Source organism: Pelecanus crispus, chromosome 2, assembly GCF_030463565.1.
Source record: "Pelecanus crispus isolate bPelCri1 chromosome 2, bPelCri1.pri, whole genome shotgun sequence".
NCBI classification, from domain to species: domain Eukaryota; kingdom Metazoa; phylum Chordata; class Aves; order Pelecaniformes; family Pelecanidae; genus Pelecanus; species Pelecanus crispus.
The window spans coordinates 28,040,310-28,057,153 of NC_134644.1; the positions used below are offsets into that span (position 1 = coordinate 28,040,310).

Here is a 16,844-nt window from a genome sequence, read left to right on the forward strand (position 1 = left end):
CATATGCCTGTCATTAGAGCAATTATTAAAGCATGCCATGCACAGGAGATTTAAAACTAGAAGCAAACAATAACTGCTGTCCTGCGGATTCCAACTCACCAGACTTTTACACAAAATTTCTAGCAATGGCACAACTACTCAGCTGTTAACTTCTAAATGACAAATCTTTGCTAAGCCTGAGGTGCACAGCAGCCCATGTTGATATTTTGTATATACGTGTTTACATTTCAGCATCATAAAACTACACAGACCCATTAGAGCTCACAGCAACCCAACAGAGCGCCATATAAACAAACAGAATGGAAATATTTCAGTCTGCTAATCCATTGCTGGCACTTCAGCAAACTTCAATGAGCCTGAGGCTAACAAAGAAGCTGTTTTCCAAACTTTCATCAAACTACTCGGGTTGGAAAAGACCTTAAGGGTCACCTAATTTCAACCCTGCTGCAACGGGCAGAGAGAGCATCCCTGGGTGGGCTCGAACCACCAACCTTTCGGTTAACAGCCGAACGCGCTAACCGATTGCGCCACAGAGACTCCCTTGCTGCAGCTCTCCTCAGAATAAAAAATAATTTTCCTTTCTAAAATAAAATTACTTTCCTCAAAACATTGATTGCAAGTAGCAGAGATAGTCTGCATTAAATCCTACTATATCCTAGAATCTTTCAAGCTGAAAAAACCCCTTACAATACAATGTTTCATTGCAGTAGATTATTTCATATAGGATCTAAGTAATTCAGTGTTTCAATACAAAAACAACTCAACAGGACCCTGCAAATACCAGTAAGAAATTACAATGGAAAATAAATAAGATTGTTCTTATTGGAGAAATTATATTGGCTCACAGGTTCTCCCTATTAGTAGTGAGAAAAGAGCCCTCCTCTAAAGGCTTGATATCTCACTATCAAAATCAACAAATAGGGATATTTTCCTCCCTGACCTCAGTCAAACATGCCCAGTTCCACCAAATTTCAAACTCATTTAAAGAAACTTGGGAAATCAGCATAACTCTAAAGATCCAGAGTTCTATCAAGGTCAGTGAGAAATGACCTTCTGGAGGTATCTTTATAAAAACTGACTTCTTCCATTTCTAATACAGGTTGGTTTTCACTCCTAAAAGAATATTACAGAATTGAGTGTATAAATACCAGTTGCTTGGAAAAATGAGAGCTGACAAGACATTTAGTAATTTCGAAATAGTGTATTTTTGCATTGGTGTCCATAACAGTCAATTACAATTTTTCATTCACAAATAAAGCTTCTCATACTTTGTTTTTTCCATTTCAGCTTTTGTCCCACAAACTAGTCAGACCTTCCCATTTTTATATTTGCTTTTAAATTATAAATTCCATAGCTCGTTCATAGCTGGTTCCACAGTGAAGTACGTGCCACTTTTACAGTCACCCAGTTTCACCACCTGAAATATTGCTGGATAAGCAACATCAGCTGAGAACATGAAGGGAAGGCTGCTGAATGAGGACAGCTTACAAGTTGCTCTGCGGAGCTCGGGTATTCTCGGTGGCCAGATGAAGGATGCTGTGCAGCCTCCCTCCAGCAGCATTAAATAACCTAGTCAAGTATTTGCTGATCAACATAGGTATCTTTAATATTTTACTTTCTGTTTTGGAGAGGTTCTGAAACACTGAATTGCACAGAAATAGTGGCAATCATGCATGAGTGAAAACAGGTTGGTTAGGTTTGGGGTCTGAAACCCAGTGGAACTTTCTTCCAGTTTCTCATAGCCAGCAGGAGATGCCACTTCATTCATCATTAATACTTACATTGTCCTTAATTTTTCTTTAGCCAAATGTCCTTTGTGACATTGAAGTTTGCTTCTGTCCAGGCTCAAGGATAACAGGGTTTAGTTTTCTATCCCAGTGTTTCTTATCCACTGGGATGTTTTCCTGCCCCAGTGTTCTAGGCATTATTGCAGGCAATAATAGCTGCTTCACTTCTCGCTTTCTTTTCTAACAGAAAAGCTTCACCTTCTTGTTCCAGCTTTTTACCTACCTTCAGTTCTCAAAATGTCACTCCTTCCTTATACTGCTTTTATGCTTGTGAACATTGTTTTGCCAGGAAATCCAGCTTGCCTCTTCATCTAAGCCTCTTCATGATATTCTTTTGATAATTTTCTAGGTTTTGACTGTTTTCCTGTCAATCATACTGTTTTCCTTGCTGTGCTTTGCCCTATATTGATTGCTGACCCCATTACAGCCTCCAGGCTTTGAAAACTGAACTGATTCCTTAAGAATTAAGGGAATGAAGAGAACCACTTTACAGAGATGCTTTACCTTCAACTAGCATTCATATCAAGCGCAGCCTGATCTCTCTCTTACTCTTACCAAATATTTTTTCCTCAACCTGTACTGTTTCCTCAACTTCTGGAAGGCTGCGTGCCGTCCATGCATCCAGAGGTCCTGTAACATGCAAAACTTTTTAGCAGTATCAATAGGCACAGGCCATGAACAAAGCTGTAAGAGTAGGTGCTGTGCAAGCACAGCAAAAAGATTCCTCCTAGAGCAGAAAGAGTGAAGCCTATCCAAGGAGTGCTAGAAGACAAGTAGCCATGTCAACAGACTTTAAAGAGCTTTCAGTAGGATTTGTAAGATCTTATAAATTATACTTAAGAAACTACATCTTTAGGCCTGAAGCATTTTGAGATGATATCATGGGAAAGAGAAACAAAGAAGCAGGAATTTGAGCACAAATCAAGACCAGATTGGTCCAGTCTGCACAAAGCACAAAAATTAGGCTAAGGACTGTATCGGGTTGGCCTAGAGACAAGATGAAAAGTGAGTTATATTTTCCTGTTAGATTTGTAGTAATGCAGCTGTATATTAGTGAATAGATATTAATCCCTAGAAGGTATGTGCACTCAGGCATTGCTCCTCTGGGATGAATCCCACGTTCATCCAGATGCTTGCACTTCAAGAGGCACTGAATTTTTAATCTCCTACAGGTCATCATCTGAATCTTGGGCAAGACTTATCCTTAACAGTTGGTCCACCTACTCGTATTTTTTTAACGTTTCTTTAGCTAATGTTCTTTAACACTTTAAAATGTAGAAACAATCAGTACTAAGTTGTTTTCCCTCCCATTAAATTTATAAAAACTATTCTGCCTACGTATTTCTTCCATGCAATCTTTTATGACATTGTTTTAGTTCATTTGCTATATTCCCTAATTAGCATCTTCTGTAAAGTTCTTCCTGGAACTTCCTTGCCTCTCAGCTTCATGTCAGGGTAATCAATAAATGAAAATCAACTCTCACTCACACAGGTACCTGGCCTTTTTATCAGACTACTCCTACCTAACATCTGTGACAAAGGTGACCATTGAGGCAGGGTATGTTATAGCTGCACACTAAGCATAAGCTGCCTGAGACTTTGATATATGACTTTTTGAACTCAAGGCTAAGTATTTTTTAATGGACCAGTATCAGACAGACTACTAATGTACTGCACAGAATGTTAACGATGGTTAGTGTTAATGATTTTTACTAGAGATTGCACTGATAGAAGTGGAAATGATGTTCTCTCTCCCTCTGTTTTTAAAGAGAACATAGTAATTACAGGATGGCATCTGTACTGCTGGCAGCCAGAGGAGAAGGCTTCTAATGCTCTACTAACATGACACAGCTTGGACAGTGGCTGTGCCGGCTTCCAAAGACTGCCCCATAAATATAAAGAATTCTGAATTTTAAAGAGACACATCTGGGAGTATAAGGGGGAACCAGGAAGAGGAACAATGTGAAAATGAAGTGTTGATGAACAACACAAACTCCGTTTGACAAGGAAGTAACAGTGACTGCCATTTTCTCTCAACCAGGAGTCAAGAAAAGAGAGGGGGAAGATAGAAAAAAATAGTACCTGCATACCAAGAAACTGATCTAAATTGAAAATCTGTAAAAGCAGTAATTTGTGATAGAATTTCCAAGAGCTTACAGGTTTGGTGGCATATTTGTTTCAGTATTTGACTGAGACTGTACTCAGGGTACACTGCTTGATTGAACAAGTCCACTGAGAAAAAACACTTCTTACTCTCTGTACTCCCTCTTCATTAATGTAATCAAATATTTGCAATAGATGGCTACCATGCATGCACACACCACATGGAAACTTGATGCTTATGGGAAGATTGATTGCTGTTATGAGGCTGAAAACTCAGCAATTAAAATGTCTGATGCTGTCATTTGGCAAGTACACAAAAACTGCTGAAGCAAAAGCTGCACTACTGAAAATATTACTCTGCCCAGGAATCTGTTGGAGATACAGCTTTATTTCTGGAATTAAATATGACCAGAGCAATCTGACAATGCTTCACAAATTAAATTAAGATGTGATACAGTTTGGGTATGGCAGATCCTACTGATGAATTATTCAACATTTAACCTGTAAGGGTAGTGTAGGGAATATTCCAGTTAGTATATAACAAGCAGTATGGTCCTTATGAACATATAAATATTTTCCTTATGAAACTTACAGATTAGAGGTAAGTCATAGTTTTTCTTCCACCTCTGGTGCTTCTATTCCTTACTATAAATACTTGTGAAAAATTAATTCCACTCCTATAAGCATATAAAAAATTCTAAAGGGAAAATATCACATGAGAATGCCCTAGTATTCCTCTGACTGAGAATGTTTACATATCAGCTCTCTGTAACAGCTGACTTTATACTATAGTAGTCATTTTATCCGTTCTTACGTGCTTACAGCCCTTGGTGTTCCCTTGTGCCTTTGACTGGGGACAGCAGATCTAACTCCAGAAGCTACACGCAGATGTAATGCTGAAAACAGGAAAATCAAGAGGAGATCTACCATGAACTAAGCTTATCAGCAAACTTGTATGTGGATACCAGGTTTGATCCATGGCACGAAGTTCCCCTTCCATTTACGCTGAGCCTGCCAAGCAAAGTCAGGAAGCAGTAAAGGAGGAATTCTCTCACCTAAATTATACCTGTGTAAAATGGCATCTGTCCAATTTAAACTTATTCTCTAAATTCAATAGAGAGTCTCTGTCTTGGTTTCGGCTGGGATAGAGTTAATTTTCTTCCTAGTAGCAGGCACAGTGCTGTGTTTTGGATTTAGAATGAGAAGAATATTGATAACATGCTGATGTTTTTAGTTGTTGCTAAGTACTGCTTATGCTAGGCAAGGACTTTTCAGCTTCCCATGCTCTGCCAGGTGCACAAGAAGCTGTGAGGGGGCACAGCCAGAATAGTTGATCCAAACTGCCCAAAGGGCTATTCCATACCATGTGGTGTCATGCTCAGTATAGAAACTGGGGGGGGTTGGCCGGGGAGCAGCGATCGCTGCTTGGGAACTGTCTGGGTATCGGTCAGTGGGTGGTGAGCAATTGCATTGTGCATCACTTGCTTTGTATATTGTTATAATTATTATAATTATTATATTGTTGTTATTATTATTACTATTTTACTTTCTTTCAATTATTAAACTGTTCTTATCTCAACCCAGGAGTGTTTCTCACTCTTACTCCTCTGATTCTCTCCCCCATCCCATCGGGGCAGGGGGAGTGAGCGAGTGGCTGTGTGGTGCTGAGTTGCTGGCTGGGGCTAAACCACGACAGTCTCCATTCCTAATGTTAAGTCATCCACCTTATTCTAACTTAGGAGTAAATTATTGGAGCCTTACTTCCACCAGTTGAACAGAGGGAGGTCGATGATTAGTTTAAAATAGATTGGTTCACTGTAAGTGGGTGGAGTTAGGTGAGATGAACCCCATCTTTCCTGATTGCTTTATTATATTGACACATAGGGGATATAGTGCAGCCGAAAACCATGGTAATATTTTTAGCTTCTGTCATTAGTGACCGTATATAACACCGCAGTCTCTTATGAAAATAATTAATTCGGTTAAGCCAAGGTTACGTCTGTAGAAACTAGGAATGTGAAATCCCTGCTGTGACTTTTCACTCTTAATATTCATAGCCATTATGCCATGCAGGCAGGAGCGTCACATCTCCTCTGCCTCTCAAAGGAACTGCTGCTCTGTTTGCTGGGTCTTCTCTCTGTGGTTGCTCTAGGTGTTCCCCTCCCACCGGTGGCCTTTTGCGCTGCCAGCAGAACGAGCAGAAAGCCAACGTGAAGCATTAGCATTTGCACACCAAAAGCTGAGGTTTGACTGATCGGAAGAGCTAGCAGGCTTCTGGTTTACTTCCAGCACACTAAGTTTATCAGCAGACAGGAAAATAAAGTAGGTATATAATGGAATTACAAAGCTGCTTCTAGCTAACAATAGTTCATGTCTGGAGCTGGTTTCATGGGGTACTTAGCAACCTCTAATTAGCCTTTGATATCAGGCCTTTGACATCTAGTGGTTTTGGTGTGAATTACCTAGGCCTATGTAATGATGCCAAATTCAAACAGCTTGTGAAAAACCTGTAAGAAGCAACACCACACACATGCAAACCACTTCCTAACTCACGGCGCTTCAGCCAAAAGCTTCTGACTGAAATGAGGGAGATGTCTCTTGTCAAACACCTAAGCAATGTCTCCAAAGGAGCGATGAAGCAAAAGCAGATGTCTTGCTCACATCCACGTACATATTTAATATACACAGGTTGATTGGCTTAGTTAAGATATTTAACCTGCAACAGTATCAGTATGCGTTTGTACAGTCCTAAAATAAGAGATGTAACCCACACGTGGAGTTTTCAGGCATCCCTGAAGGCCAGTGGTAGTGCTTCAGGGCAAATGAGGACTGCCCAGGGACTTCCAGCAGCAGGCAGCAGATCTGAAACAGCTCTCCAAAGGCTGTGGGACACAGTTGTTATTTCTGGATGTTGTAATTTTCTGAGGTATCTATAAACAAAAGTACGGTTGCTTTGATACCTTTTTAATTTCTGCTGTTCTTTCATAGGAAGAAGCTGATTTAACTGAAGATCAGTGAAATTCTCCAGAGAGACTATCTCACAGTAGAGAGCTGAATTCTTTTTTAATTTTAGGAGAAAATTTTAAATTTCGATGTTCAAGCATTGCAGGCGTCCTAACTGAGAAGCTGACTCAGCACTCCAGGAGCTCCAGTTGAACTCCATGCTTTCTGCATCTACACCACGGAGAGTAGCAGCGTTAACTAGGGTAAGTTTTGAGGAGCTACACTCAGTGTCCTAAATGCACCTTGCAGATTTGCAGCATAGCCAGCAAACTTAACACAGTCACATTGCAGAATGAGGCAGGATGAAGTAAGCATGTTTTGGTTGGATGAAAAGTCTTACCTGTTCATGAATAAATATTATAAAAACAAATGAAGAAGAGTATGTGTGGTCCTCAATGACTGCGGGAAAGACACATTTTGTAAGAGTGTTACAAATCATTAATGAGCAACAGTGCAAAAAACCACAAAAAACATTCTAGTGAATCCTTTCAGTTACAGAAGCTGTTAAAGAATGCTTAAGTTGCTTCCTAAAGTGTAAAATGCTTGCAGCTGTTACTCGAACATACATGAAACAAGGAATATTTTAACACATAATAACATTTGTTCACAGTAAGAAGGCTTTGAAAATTCTTGGCTTTTTGAATACTGCATGACCAAAAATAACACATAAATGGGAAATTTTCGTTTATGGAGTAAAAGAATCCATACTCTGACCAGGTTTGGGGTTTTTTGTTTGTTTGGGGGTTTGTTTGTTAGGGTTTTTTAAGAAAAAAATAACCCAGTAACTACAAATTTGTACACTTGGGAGTTTGCCTGGTATCTTTTTTTCCTCTCTCCCTGAGAGAAAAAAAACTGAGCGCTTAAAAACAGTAAAGTGGTTTTATTATTTTAAAAAATATTGCTCAGAAACGGAATGAATTAACAGACTGAATTGAATAGAAAAAAATATAGATTACAAGTTGGCAGATAATAAAGACATTGGTTGGGTGGAAATGGCATATACATTGAATATATAGTAACAGTACACATCAGAACACTTAGAACTCAGAGCTTGTATGTAGACTACATTATGTCTGCATAATGCTTTAAGGTCTTCTGTTTTTCAGGTGAGATTTGAAAATAAAACTTTACTTGCAGTGTGTAGACTTCCTGGTTTTATTTCAGATGTTTCACTTCTTTTTTTCCCCCCCCAACTATTTTTTTCACATATTATTAAATGAATAATCAAATTCAATGACCTGCAAAACTTCCAGAATAGTGTTGGTTGGATGACCAACCAGGGTAATAGATGGATGGTGAAATGAAAACCAGACTTTTTTTGTGTTCAAAATCCAGATCATTCATTATTACGCTTTACTCGCTCAGTTAAAAAAAAAAAAACAAAAACAAAACCAAAAACCAAAAAAACCAAACATTTTCCATTCGTTTTTTCGGCCAGTCCTAATGAAGAGTTCTGCTGGATCTGAGGGAGCGTAATTATTTCAAAATCTGCCAAGCACCCTAAGTACTTCACCATGAACCCGAGGCTTGACTGCTCGCTGTGTATTTCCCGTATTTGTGCGAGCAGACCCTGAGCACTTTCCCCGAGCTTTATGTTTGCCTACATACGGTTTATACGGTTACTTTATTTTGTGGAAACGTGTCTCCTGGGAGCGCCCGCGCTGCCCCGGGCCCGGCGGCTTGGGCGGGCGGCTTCTCCCCGCCGCCTCTGGCGAGGGCCGGGCCTCGGCGGGAGGGCTTGCAGCCCGGCACCGCTCCCCGCCTACGGAATGCGTTTCGGCTTCCCTGGACGCAGTTATCCGCCTTTACAGGGAGCCGGCGTCTCCCAGCCCGGGCTGACCGTGCCAAGTGAAGGGCGACGAGTGTTGTAAAATCGCCTAACTCGGGAAAAAGCCGGGACTGCCCAGTGCCAGCTCCCGCCTACCGGCTCAGGCACAGCACCTCGCCCAGGGGATGCACATCATGGAGCCTGCACTTCGCGGCTCGCCTTCACGGAGCACAGTCCCAACGACCCCCCGGCGAGGAGCGAGGCGCCGGGGGCCGGCAGGGTCCCCGCCCCGCCGCCGCCCCCTCAGCCGCGGGCCTCGCAGGGGAGGGGGGATCCAGCGCACCCCCAAGCCCACCGCGGGGGCCCGCTGCGCCCAGCCGGCCGCCGCGGGGCGGGGAGGCGAGCGCTGGGGCCGCCCGCTGGCGGCCGAGGGGAAGCGGCGACGCTAGGAGGAGGAGGAGGAGGAGGAGGAGGGCGGCGGCCCCGCCCCGGCAGCGGGGTGTCGGGCTTCTCTCCGCCGCGGCGCTGGGGACGGTGGCAGCCGGCAGCTGCGGCGGGGTCTGCCTTCGCCGCCAGCGGGGACCCAGTGCTGCCCCGCTGCGCCCGCCCGCTCCATCGCACGCTGTTGTCATGGAGGAGCCAAGATGGCGGCCCTGGCCTACACCCTGGGCAAGCGGGAGATCAACTACTACTTCAGCGTGAGGAGCGCCAAGGCGCTGGCGCTGGGCGTCGTCCTGCTCCTCACCGCCTGCCACGCCGCCTCCCGCCGCTACCGAGGTGAGGGGGCGGCCGCGGGCGCTCCGCGGGGGGCCGCGGCTGGCGGGCAGCGGGAGGCGGAGCCGCGGCGGAGCCCCGGGACCGCGGCCGCGCGCGGAGAGCGGCGGGCCCCCCGCTGGCGGCCGGGCCGAGGGGCGGCGGGGGCGACAGGCACACCCCTGCCCCGGCGGGCTGGGGCGGGGAGGGCGGCGCGGCGGGGTAGGTCGCTGGCTGCGGCGGGAGGCGAGCCGGGGGACGGCGGCGGCGGGGACCCGGCGCGGCGCCTCCATCGCGGGGCCCGGCCCGCAGGGCCCTGCGGGGCCCCGGCTCGGTGTGGCCGCAGGCTTCCCGCCGGCCGGGCGAGGCCCCGCGGCCCGGGCGTGGGTGACTGGCGGGGGTGGCGGTGCGGTGTTTCACTGCGAGCGCAGCCCGACGCTCAGGGCTTTGCCTGTGGCGTGTATGGCAGCTGTACGGCTGCAGGTGAAGTTGCAGGGGTAGAGGGTGACTTCCCTGTCACTCGTTCCCGTGCGGGGTGATTAACGACCTTTACCTGGCAATTAGTGATTAACATCTTAATTGGCGTAAGTCTTGGTGTACCTTCTTTCACTGTTTGAACCGTTGCCTCAGACATAACAGAATCCAGCCTCTTCGGTGGATGAAGCAAAATAAAGAGTTGTTTGGTTTCCCGTGTTGTTAGTGGCCGAGACCTGGAAGCCGTAGCTGGTGAAGGTGACGGGGCTGCGCAGGGGTGTGCAGTGGTTACGGGGTTGCTGGGAGCTTTGCTGATTCCGCTTCTTTCGGGTTGTTTTGGCCCCGAAGCTGTGAATCTTGGCATGATCCCTAAATGCTAATGGAACTGCTGAAGGAAATATTTTCTTGTTTCTGATTCACGCTAACAGATGTGGCATGTTTTTGTGGGTAAATCAAAAAGTTGATCCAAAGAGAGATCACCGTGGCTCTGTTTATTATAGGACAACCGGTGTCGTCGTATTCTAACACTTGCTGTCAGCGTCCGCAGAAGACGAGGCTGAGGCAGTTTATTGTGGAAATGGGAGAAGGGGTAGGGAGCCTTTAATATGGATACAGTTCCCTAGATCCACCCTCTGGCTGGCACGTCAGTAAGTCTGATAAACTGAGCAGTACTAAGGTGCAAGACACAGAAGCATTTACTGAATTCTAGAGGAGCTCAAGCATGAAGTAATTGAACTTGCCTGTTGCACTGTGTTCCTGAAGGCCCAAATCAGTTGCAAAACTAGGTGGAAGGAGAGTGGCAAGTGTGATGCTTTTTTAAAGAGGGATTGTGGGACTGGCCTAAGGAAATAGGGACTGCCGTATCAAGCAGTTTACAAGGAAACTGGACTGTGCATAAACACAATATATGATGGGAGAGTTAATGAGGGGGTTGTGGCTCAACTTGCAAAACTGTGAGAATCTGCAGGCCTTTATGTAAGTTGATATCGTCTGTATGGATTTTCACAAAGCTTTCAACAAGTTCCTTTGTCGAAGGCTTTTAGTTTCTTTAATCTATTAACAGGGTAAGAGAGAGGCTTTCCAATAACTGTGTAAAAGATAGGGCATAGACTGAGAGTCAATACTGAGTTACCAGTTTGGTCTCCTTGGAACAAGTAACATTCAAAAGACACAAATAGTTTAGAAAGGGAGGGTGGAGCATTTACAGCAAGTGCAAAGGTTTTCAGGATAGATAAAAGCAGGGGTGCTTGAGAGATCATTCTGCAACCCTTCAGTGATCTCAAACATCTGAAATTCAGCAAATGTTAGGATATTTTTGGTAATTAATGAAAAACAGAAGATTTCACTGTGATACTGAACAACTAAAGCTAACTGGTACCTTACTTATTGTCAGTGGTGCTGGTCCCCCCCTGTCCTGGTTTCAGCTGGGATAGAGTTAATTTTCTTCCTAGTAGCAGGCACAGTGCTGTGTTTTGGATTTAGTAGGAGAAGAATGTTGATAACACGCTGATGTTTTCAGTTGTTGCTAAGTACTGCTTATGCAGCTTCCCGTGCTCTGCCAGGTGCACAAGAAACTAGGAGGGGGCACAGCCAGAATAGTTGACCCAAACTGACCAAAGGGCTATTCCATACCATATGACGTCATGCTCAGTATAGAAACTGGGGGGGGGTTGGCCGGGGAGCAGCGATCTTGGGAACTATCTGGGTATCGGTCGGCGGGTGGTGAGCAATTGCATTGTGCATCACTTGCTTTATATATTGTTATTGTTGTTATCATTATTGTATTGTTACTATTATCATTACTATTTTACTTTATTTCAATTCTTAAACTGTTCTTATCTCAACCCAGGAGTGTTTCTCACTCTTACTCCTCCGATTCTCTCCCCCATCCCATCAGGGTAGGGGGAGTGAGCAAGCGGCTGCGTGGTGCTGAGTTGCTGGCTGGGGCTAAACCATGACACCCCCTCTTACTAGTGGTGTAATAGAGCTGGGAAAACGTGTACAAAAGAGCAACACAAATGGCAGAAGAATGAAACAGCTTCTGTATGAGAAGTAGTGAAATAGATTAAAATTCTGTAGCCTGGACAGAAAATTAGTAACCTGGTAATGGTCTCTAATATTATGAATTATTGGGGGAAGGAAAATTCATTGTGATTGTGTCATAACACAGAACGTATAAACTGAAAAATGAAATTAGCAGGCAGTGCATTTTAAGTGATCAGAAGAAAGCACTTTTTTCCACACAAGACATTTTGAAACACGTTGCCAAGGTTTTATACTGCAAATACCCAAAAGGGGTTGTCCTGATTTGAGAGGGTGGATGAGGTGGGGCTGCAAACATGCTGCACTCCTTAGACCCTCTGGCTCAAAGCTGCTGGGCCGTGAAAGCCAGGCCATGCCAAGGAAGGGATTGCTCTGTGTTTGTCCCGCTTTTATACTTTGTCTTTGAGCATCTGTCATTAGCTGCTGTCAGGAACAAGAGAGCAGGCAAGACCAACTCTTTCACGTGAACATATGTTCTGCAACAGCGGGGCAAAAAAGAAATTTAACAATGCATTAACCACCCATGTGGGTACTGTCTCTCTTTCATAGATGTCCAGGAATATGGAGGAAATGGGAGCGAGCTGCATGTGAACAAAAAGTGGTGAAATCTGTTTTGTGGGACATACGAGGGGTTTTTTTCCCTCTCCAAAATTGAATCTTTAATATCTGAAAAAACTGGTAACCTAAAGTTTTTATTAGTTGAAAGGGCAACTGCCTGAATAATGGAGAAAATGAAATTGAAATTAGACGTGTTGTTCATGGAGTTAGACATGCCTGATACAGACAAGATCCTGGTGTATAGGTATCCTGTAGGGTATATAAAGGATGGCAAAAACCACAGTTGCCTTTGAAGAAAAATTATGTGTTAAGTCAAAATACTTTGTTACTTCATGTCCTCTATTATTTATAAAATCAAACTTATTCCACAGAAGTACACTGGCAGTGTTGAGACTTCTAGCCTATCCTACTGCAGTTTTTCCCTTGGACAATTCAGCCAGAAGGAAAAAGGCACAAATGATGTATATAACCAGACAGAGAATGGTACATGTGAAGAAGGTTTGTCAGTGATTAATCCTTCTTTCTGTGTGCAAGCATGGGTATACAAAAACTCCTGGATAGACAGTAGTTATTTTAGTTATTTTTAAAACTTTTTTTTTTTTTTTTGAGGAAGATGTTCTGAAAGTGATAAAGGCACATAAAGGCTGCTTCTTTCATACCTTCTCCTTTTTCTCACTATTTTATTTCTCACTATTTTATTTCTCATTACTTTAGGAGTGAAAGAATTAATATTTAGATTTTCTATGTTTGCAGTGTGTCTGTACTTTTAAGTTTTCAAATGAGTGGTAATTGGATGCTTTAACTTTCTGGTAGTTAGCGTAATTTATCTCGCTCAGTTTAGAAACCCGTGTTGTGCAGATTGCCATCCATTTTTCTTCTCCCATTGCAATATTGAAAAGTTCACAAGGCATCAATTAAAGTTAAGAATGTACATTTGTTTTATAAAGCAGTTGGTTTTGTCTTGGCTTCCTTTGGGAGCTTGTGGATGATTGAGACTTCAGTTAGGACTCCTTTGTTTTGTCTGATTGTCTTTACATGTAAAGGTTTTGGCTAATTTTGGCCTCAGTCAAGCGAATACGTATTATAGATCTATTGCACTTCCCAGTGAAACTTGCCTGTATAAAAGTTATTTGTATGAAAAAAATGCTGGACTGGGGTTGTGGAAGGTCAAATTCATGTTCAGGGAGACTATTGTATTTAGGGGTCGCCTAACTAACTATTTGCAAAACTTAAAGTGAATTAAGAGAAGGACTGTCTTTAACTTGCTTCTGGGTACAGCTTCTGTGAAGAGTTATTTGGACTAAGTGTTGATATACTGTCCAGTGAAGTTAGTGCTGTGTATTTTTCAATTATTACTGTACAGTCCTAAACCTTGTTGAAAGTAAGTTTTTATTTAAAATTTCGCATTCTTAAAATCAGCACTGATAGATCCTTTTTAAAACTACGTTTTTATGTTGAATAATAGAGAACAATTGAATTTCCATTTCTTCAAAAGAGAGAGTGTGCCTTTTAGAGAAATATTGTGAAACAGTCTGTTCTGGCACTGAATGAAGACTTTGAGATTTCACAATTTCAATGGAAAAACCATGATTTTGAAGAATGATAAATTAGAATGATGAGCATAATAAAATTCAGAAAAAATATACTCTTTGTATAAGTATACTGTAGTTTAAGTGCAACATTTGATGAAAATAAAAGGTAATATGTTGGAAGGATAATTTATGCAAAGCACAAAGGAAGAGCTTAAAAAGAATGGTCTGTGTTTTGTGTATTGAGTGGCACTTAGATTTCTTTTTCTCTGGTTTTGGTTTTACTGTTTGGTTGGGTTTTTTTTAATGTTATTCCAGTAAACATACTGTGGGATGGAGGATTGTTTTATTTGTGGGTAATTATGATTGGGGTGCCATGGAGTGCAGAGCTACCAAGCTTGGGTCATGAACTCAAGATATGGAACATGCTCTCCTATGAAGAATTAGGAAACTAAGATTCTTCAGTCTTGAAAACTTAATTGAGAAGGATTGATAGTGGTCTACAATTCATGATAGCCATGAATGAATATGAGTGAACTGTCTCTTCCTATGGAGGACCTAGGGAGCGCCAAGTAGATCAAGTAGAAACCATATTTAAAGTAAAGGCAGGTGATTCTTCAAGCAGCAGCTGTGAGTATGGAAAACTTGTGGAAGGATGCTGTGGATGCTAAAAAATTGAAGAGAAGACTGCATGACTTTGTTGGAAAGAAATCTGTGGAAGGTTCTACTAAATTTGTAGAAACCATGTCCAGCTCCGGAAGTCCCTGGGCTGAACACAGTTGGAAGAATATTAGACAAGAACATAATGTTTACTTGCCGTCTTCTTATTCATCCATGAGCATCTGCTTATGGCCACTGTGAAGGCAGAACACCAGGCTAGACTGGCCATTGGTCTGACCGTGAATAACTGTCCATATTTTCTTACGCATCTTCCTCAGCCAGTTAATGGATTTCAGAGGGAGTGTAATTAGTGGTGGATTTTCTTGTACATAGTTCGCTCTTATATCACTCTGATATATATCCTGATTTTCATAATCTGCAAAGTGGAGGGCTTTGTAGCAGTAGCTCTGCTAACTGTAAGTCACGTATTCTTATAATCTAATCATAAGCAACATGAGTTTGGTAATGGCTTTTATTATTTCTGACTTGCATTTTTATGCAATTTACTAGAAATGATAGATTACATAAGTGTATATGCTTGAGAAACAAGGAAATTATGTTGTTTGAAAGCCAAAGTATAGAAACAGGATTTTATTTGAAACCATTAAACCTGAAACTATGGTCATTTTGAATTTATGATTTCTACTAGAAAGGTGTCTGTCCAGCAAATCTGAGCTATGCCAACATATTTAAAAAGTAGGTAAAGATTCAGCTAGAGGAGCAGAATGGCATTGATAAATTGCTTCTGGAAGATCTTCAATCTGTTCAGAAATGGCACTGTACTGAATAATGAAACAGGCACAGGCTGGAAAAAAAAGATGATGTTGCTGATCTGGAGCAACCTGTACTAGTTGAAAAATAGGAGAGTTACAGCGACTGCCTTTCTGGAAACCTCTTGAGTTCATCAGTGGTCTCAGCATATTTTCATGAGAGCTCCTTTAAATGTTCAGAAGCATGTGGACCTCTGTGTCTGGCCATTTGCCACACCCCATTGCTGCTGTGCAGTAATTAATCAGTTTGACATGGATAGTGCACGTGCATTGCAATTAGGAAGGAAGTGTTGATTTGAGGTATCTCAGGGGTTTGCTTGAGAGGTTACTGGTCAATTTGAGGGAATTCCTGAACTACCCTGGAGATTAATAGACTCTTATTGATGACAAAAATAGGAGTTTATCATCATATGTATATGTTTTATTTAAATTTTAAACACATTTTTCTTCTATGCGTCAAAATCTGCCTGACCAAGAGCTCCCAGAACTGAGCGGTAGGGAGTAAAGAATGACAGTTTTAATAAAACCAGTTTATCATGCGTGTTAGGAGTATGTCACATGTGAGTTGCTCATGAAGAACCAACCCAAACCCAGAGCTATGATTCTGAGATGTTTATCCAGACCTTTTTCAAGACTGTTACAATTCTTCATGTTATTCCAGCTTTTTTTAGTAGTCACAATGCAGTAGCAGTGGTAAGTAATTAAAGTTCCAGGAGGTAAAATAAGTCTGGTTGTTGCATTTGCGTTTTGAAATGAGGGAACGAGATCATGGTAAATAGTGCTATTTGATTGTGTTTACCACTGCTGGATTTGGTTGGATAAATGAGCCAAGGAGCAGCAGTTATAATACAGTCTGTTCTACATTCCCTTTTCTGATTTTCATGAAAAAGGGTAGGAGGAGTTTCACGGAGGAAGGTGGGGACAGGAGGTGTCTTCAGCTGCTACTTCTTCCTTCCTCCTAGCTAATTTTATAATCTTCTTCAAGAAGCAGCATACAGAACTACAGACAATGCAGCTCATGTATCTGAGATGTTCTTCATGCATCCTAAGTAGGAGAGAGCTAGAGGTTTGAAGGAAGAGAAAACTAAGAGGTTTGAGTATCAGCTATACTTGAAAGATGCATTCTGTTTTATGCTTTTTGTAACATTTTCCCAGCTTCATCGGTGGGAACCTTACATTTTTGTTTTTCTGGGTGGATTGTGAAGGAGCAGGCAGCTGAGTATCAGCTCATAAACTAGAGTAGCAACATCATTGCCAATGTTAATGCAAGAGTTATCTGGAAAAAATCTGTGGTCATGCAGGATTGTAAAGATCCTTGTTCCATATTTGTTGGAAATAGAGATACGTTCCATCACCCATGTAATTATTGTTTTCTCAAGTTTATTACCCATAGGTT

At 42.4% G+C, this 16,844-nt stretch overlaps 1 protein-coding gene and 1 non-coding gene across 2 annotated transcripts in view; one reads left to right on the plus strand and one right to left on the minus strand.

Annotated features, from left to right (window-relative positions):
* Nucleotides 1–463: 463 nt before the first annotated feature.
* Nucleotides 464–537, minus strand: TRNAN-GUU (transfer RNA asparagine (anticodon GUU)). Its single transcript has one exon. It is a non-coding gene; the product is annotated as a tRNA-Asn (tRNA).
* An 8,768-nt stretch (nt 538–9,305) lies between these two features.
* The window catches only part of CASD1 (CAS1 domain sialic acid O acetyltransferase 1), a 34,279-nt gene continuing 26,740 nt past the window's right edge, over nt 9,306–16,844 (plus strand). The window contains exon 1 of the mRNA XM_075704645.1: nt 9,306–9,438. Coding sequence (XP_075560760.1) covers nt 9,306–9,438 — 133 coding nt within the window. The remainder of the gene's footprint in view (nt 9,439–16,844) is intronic.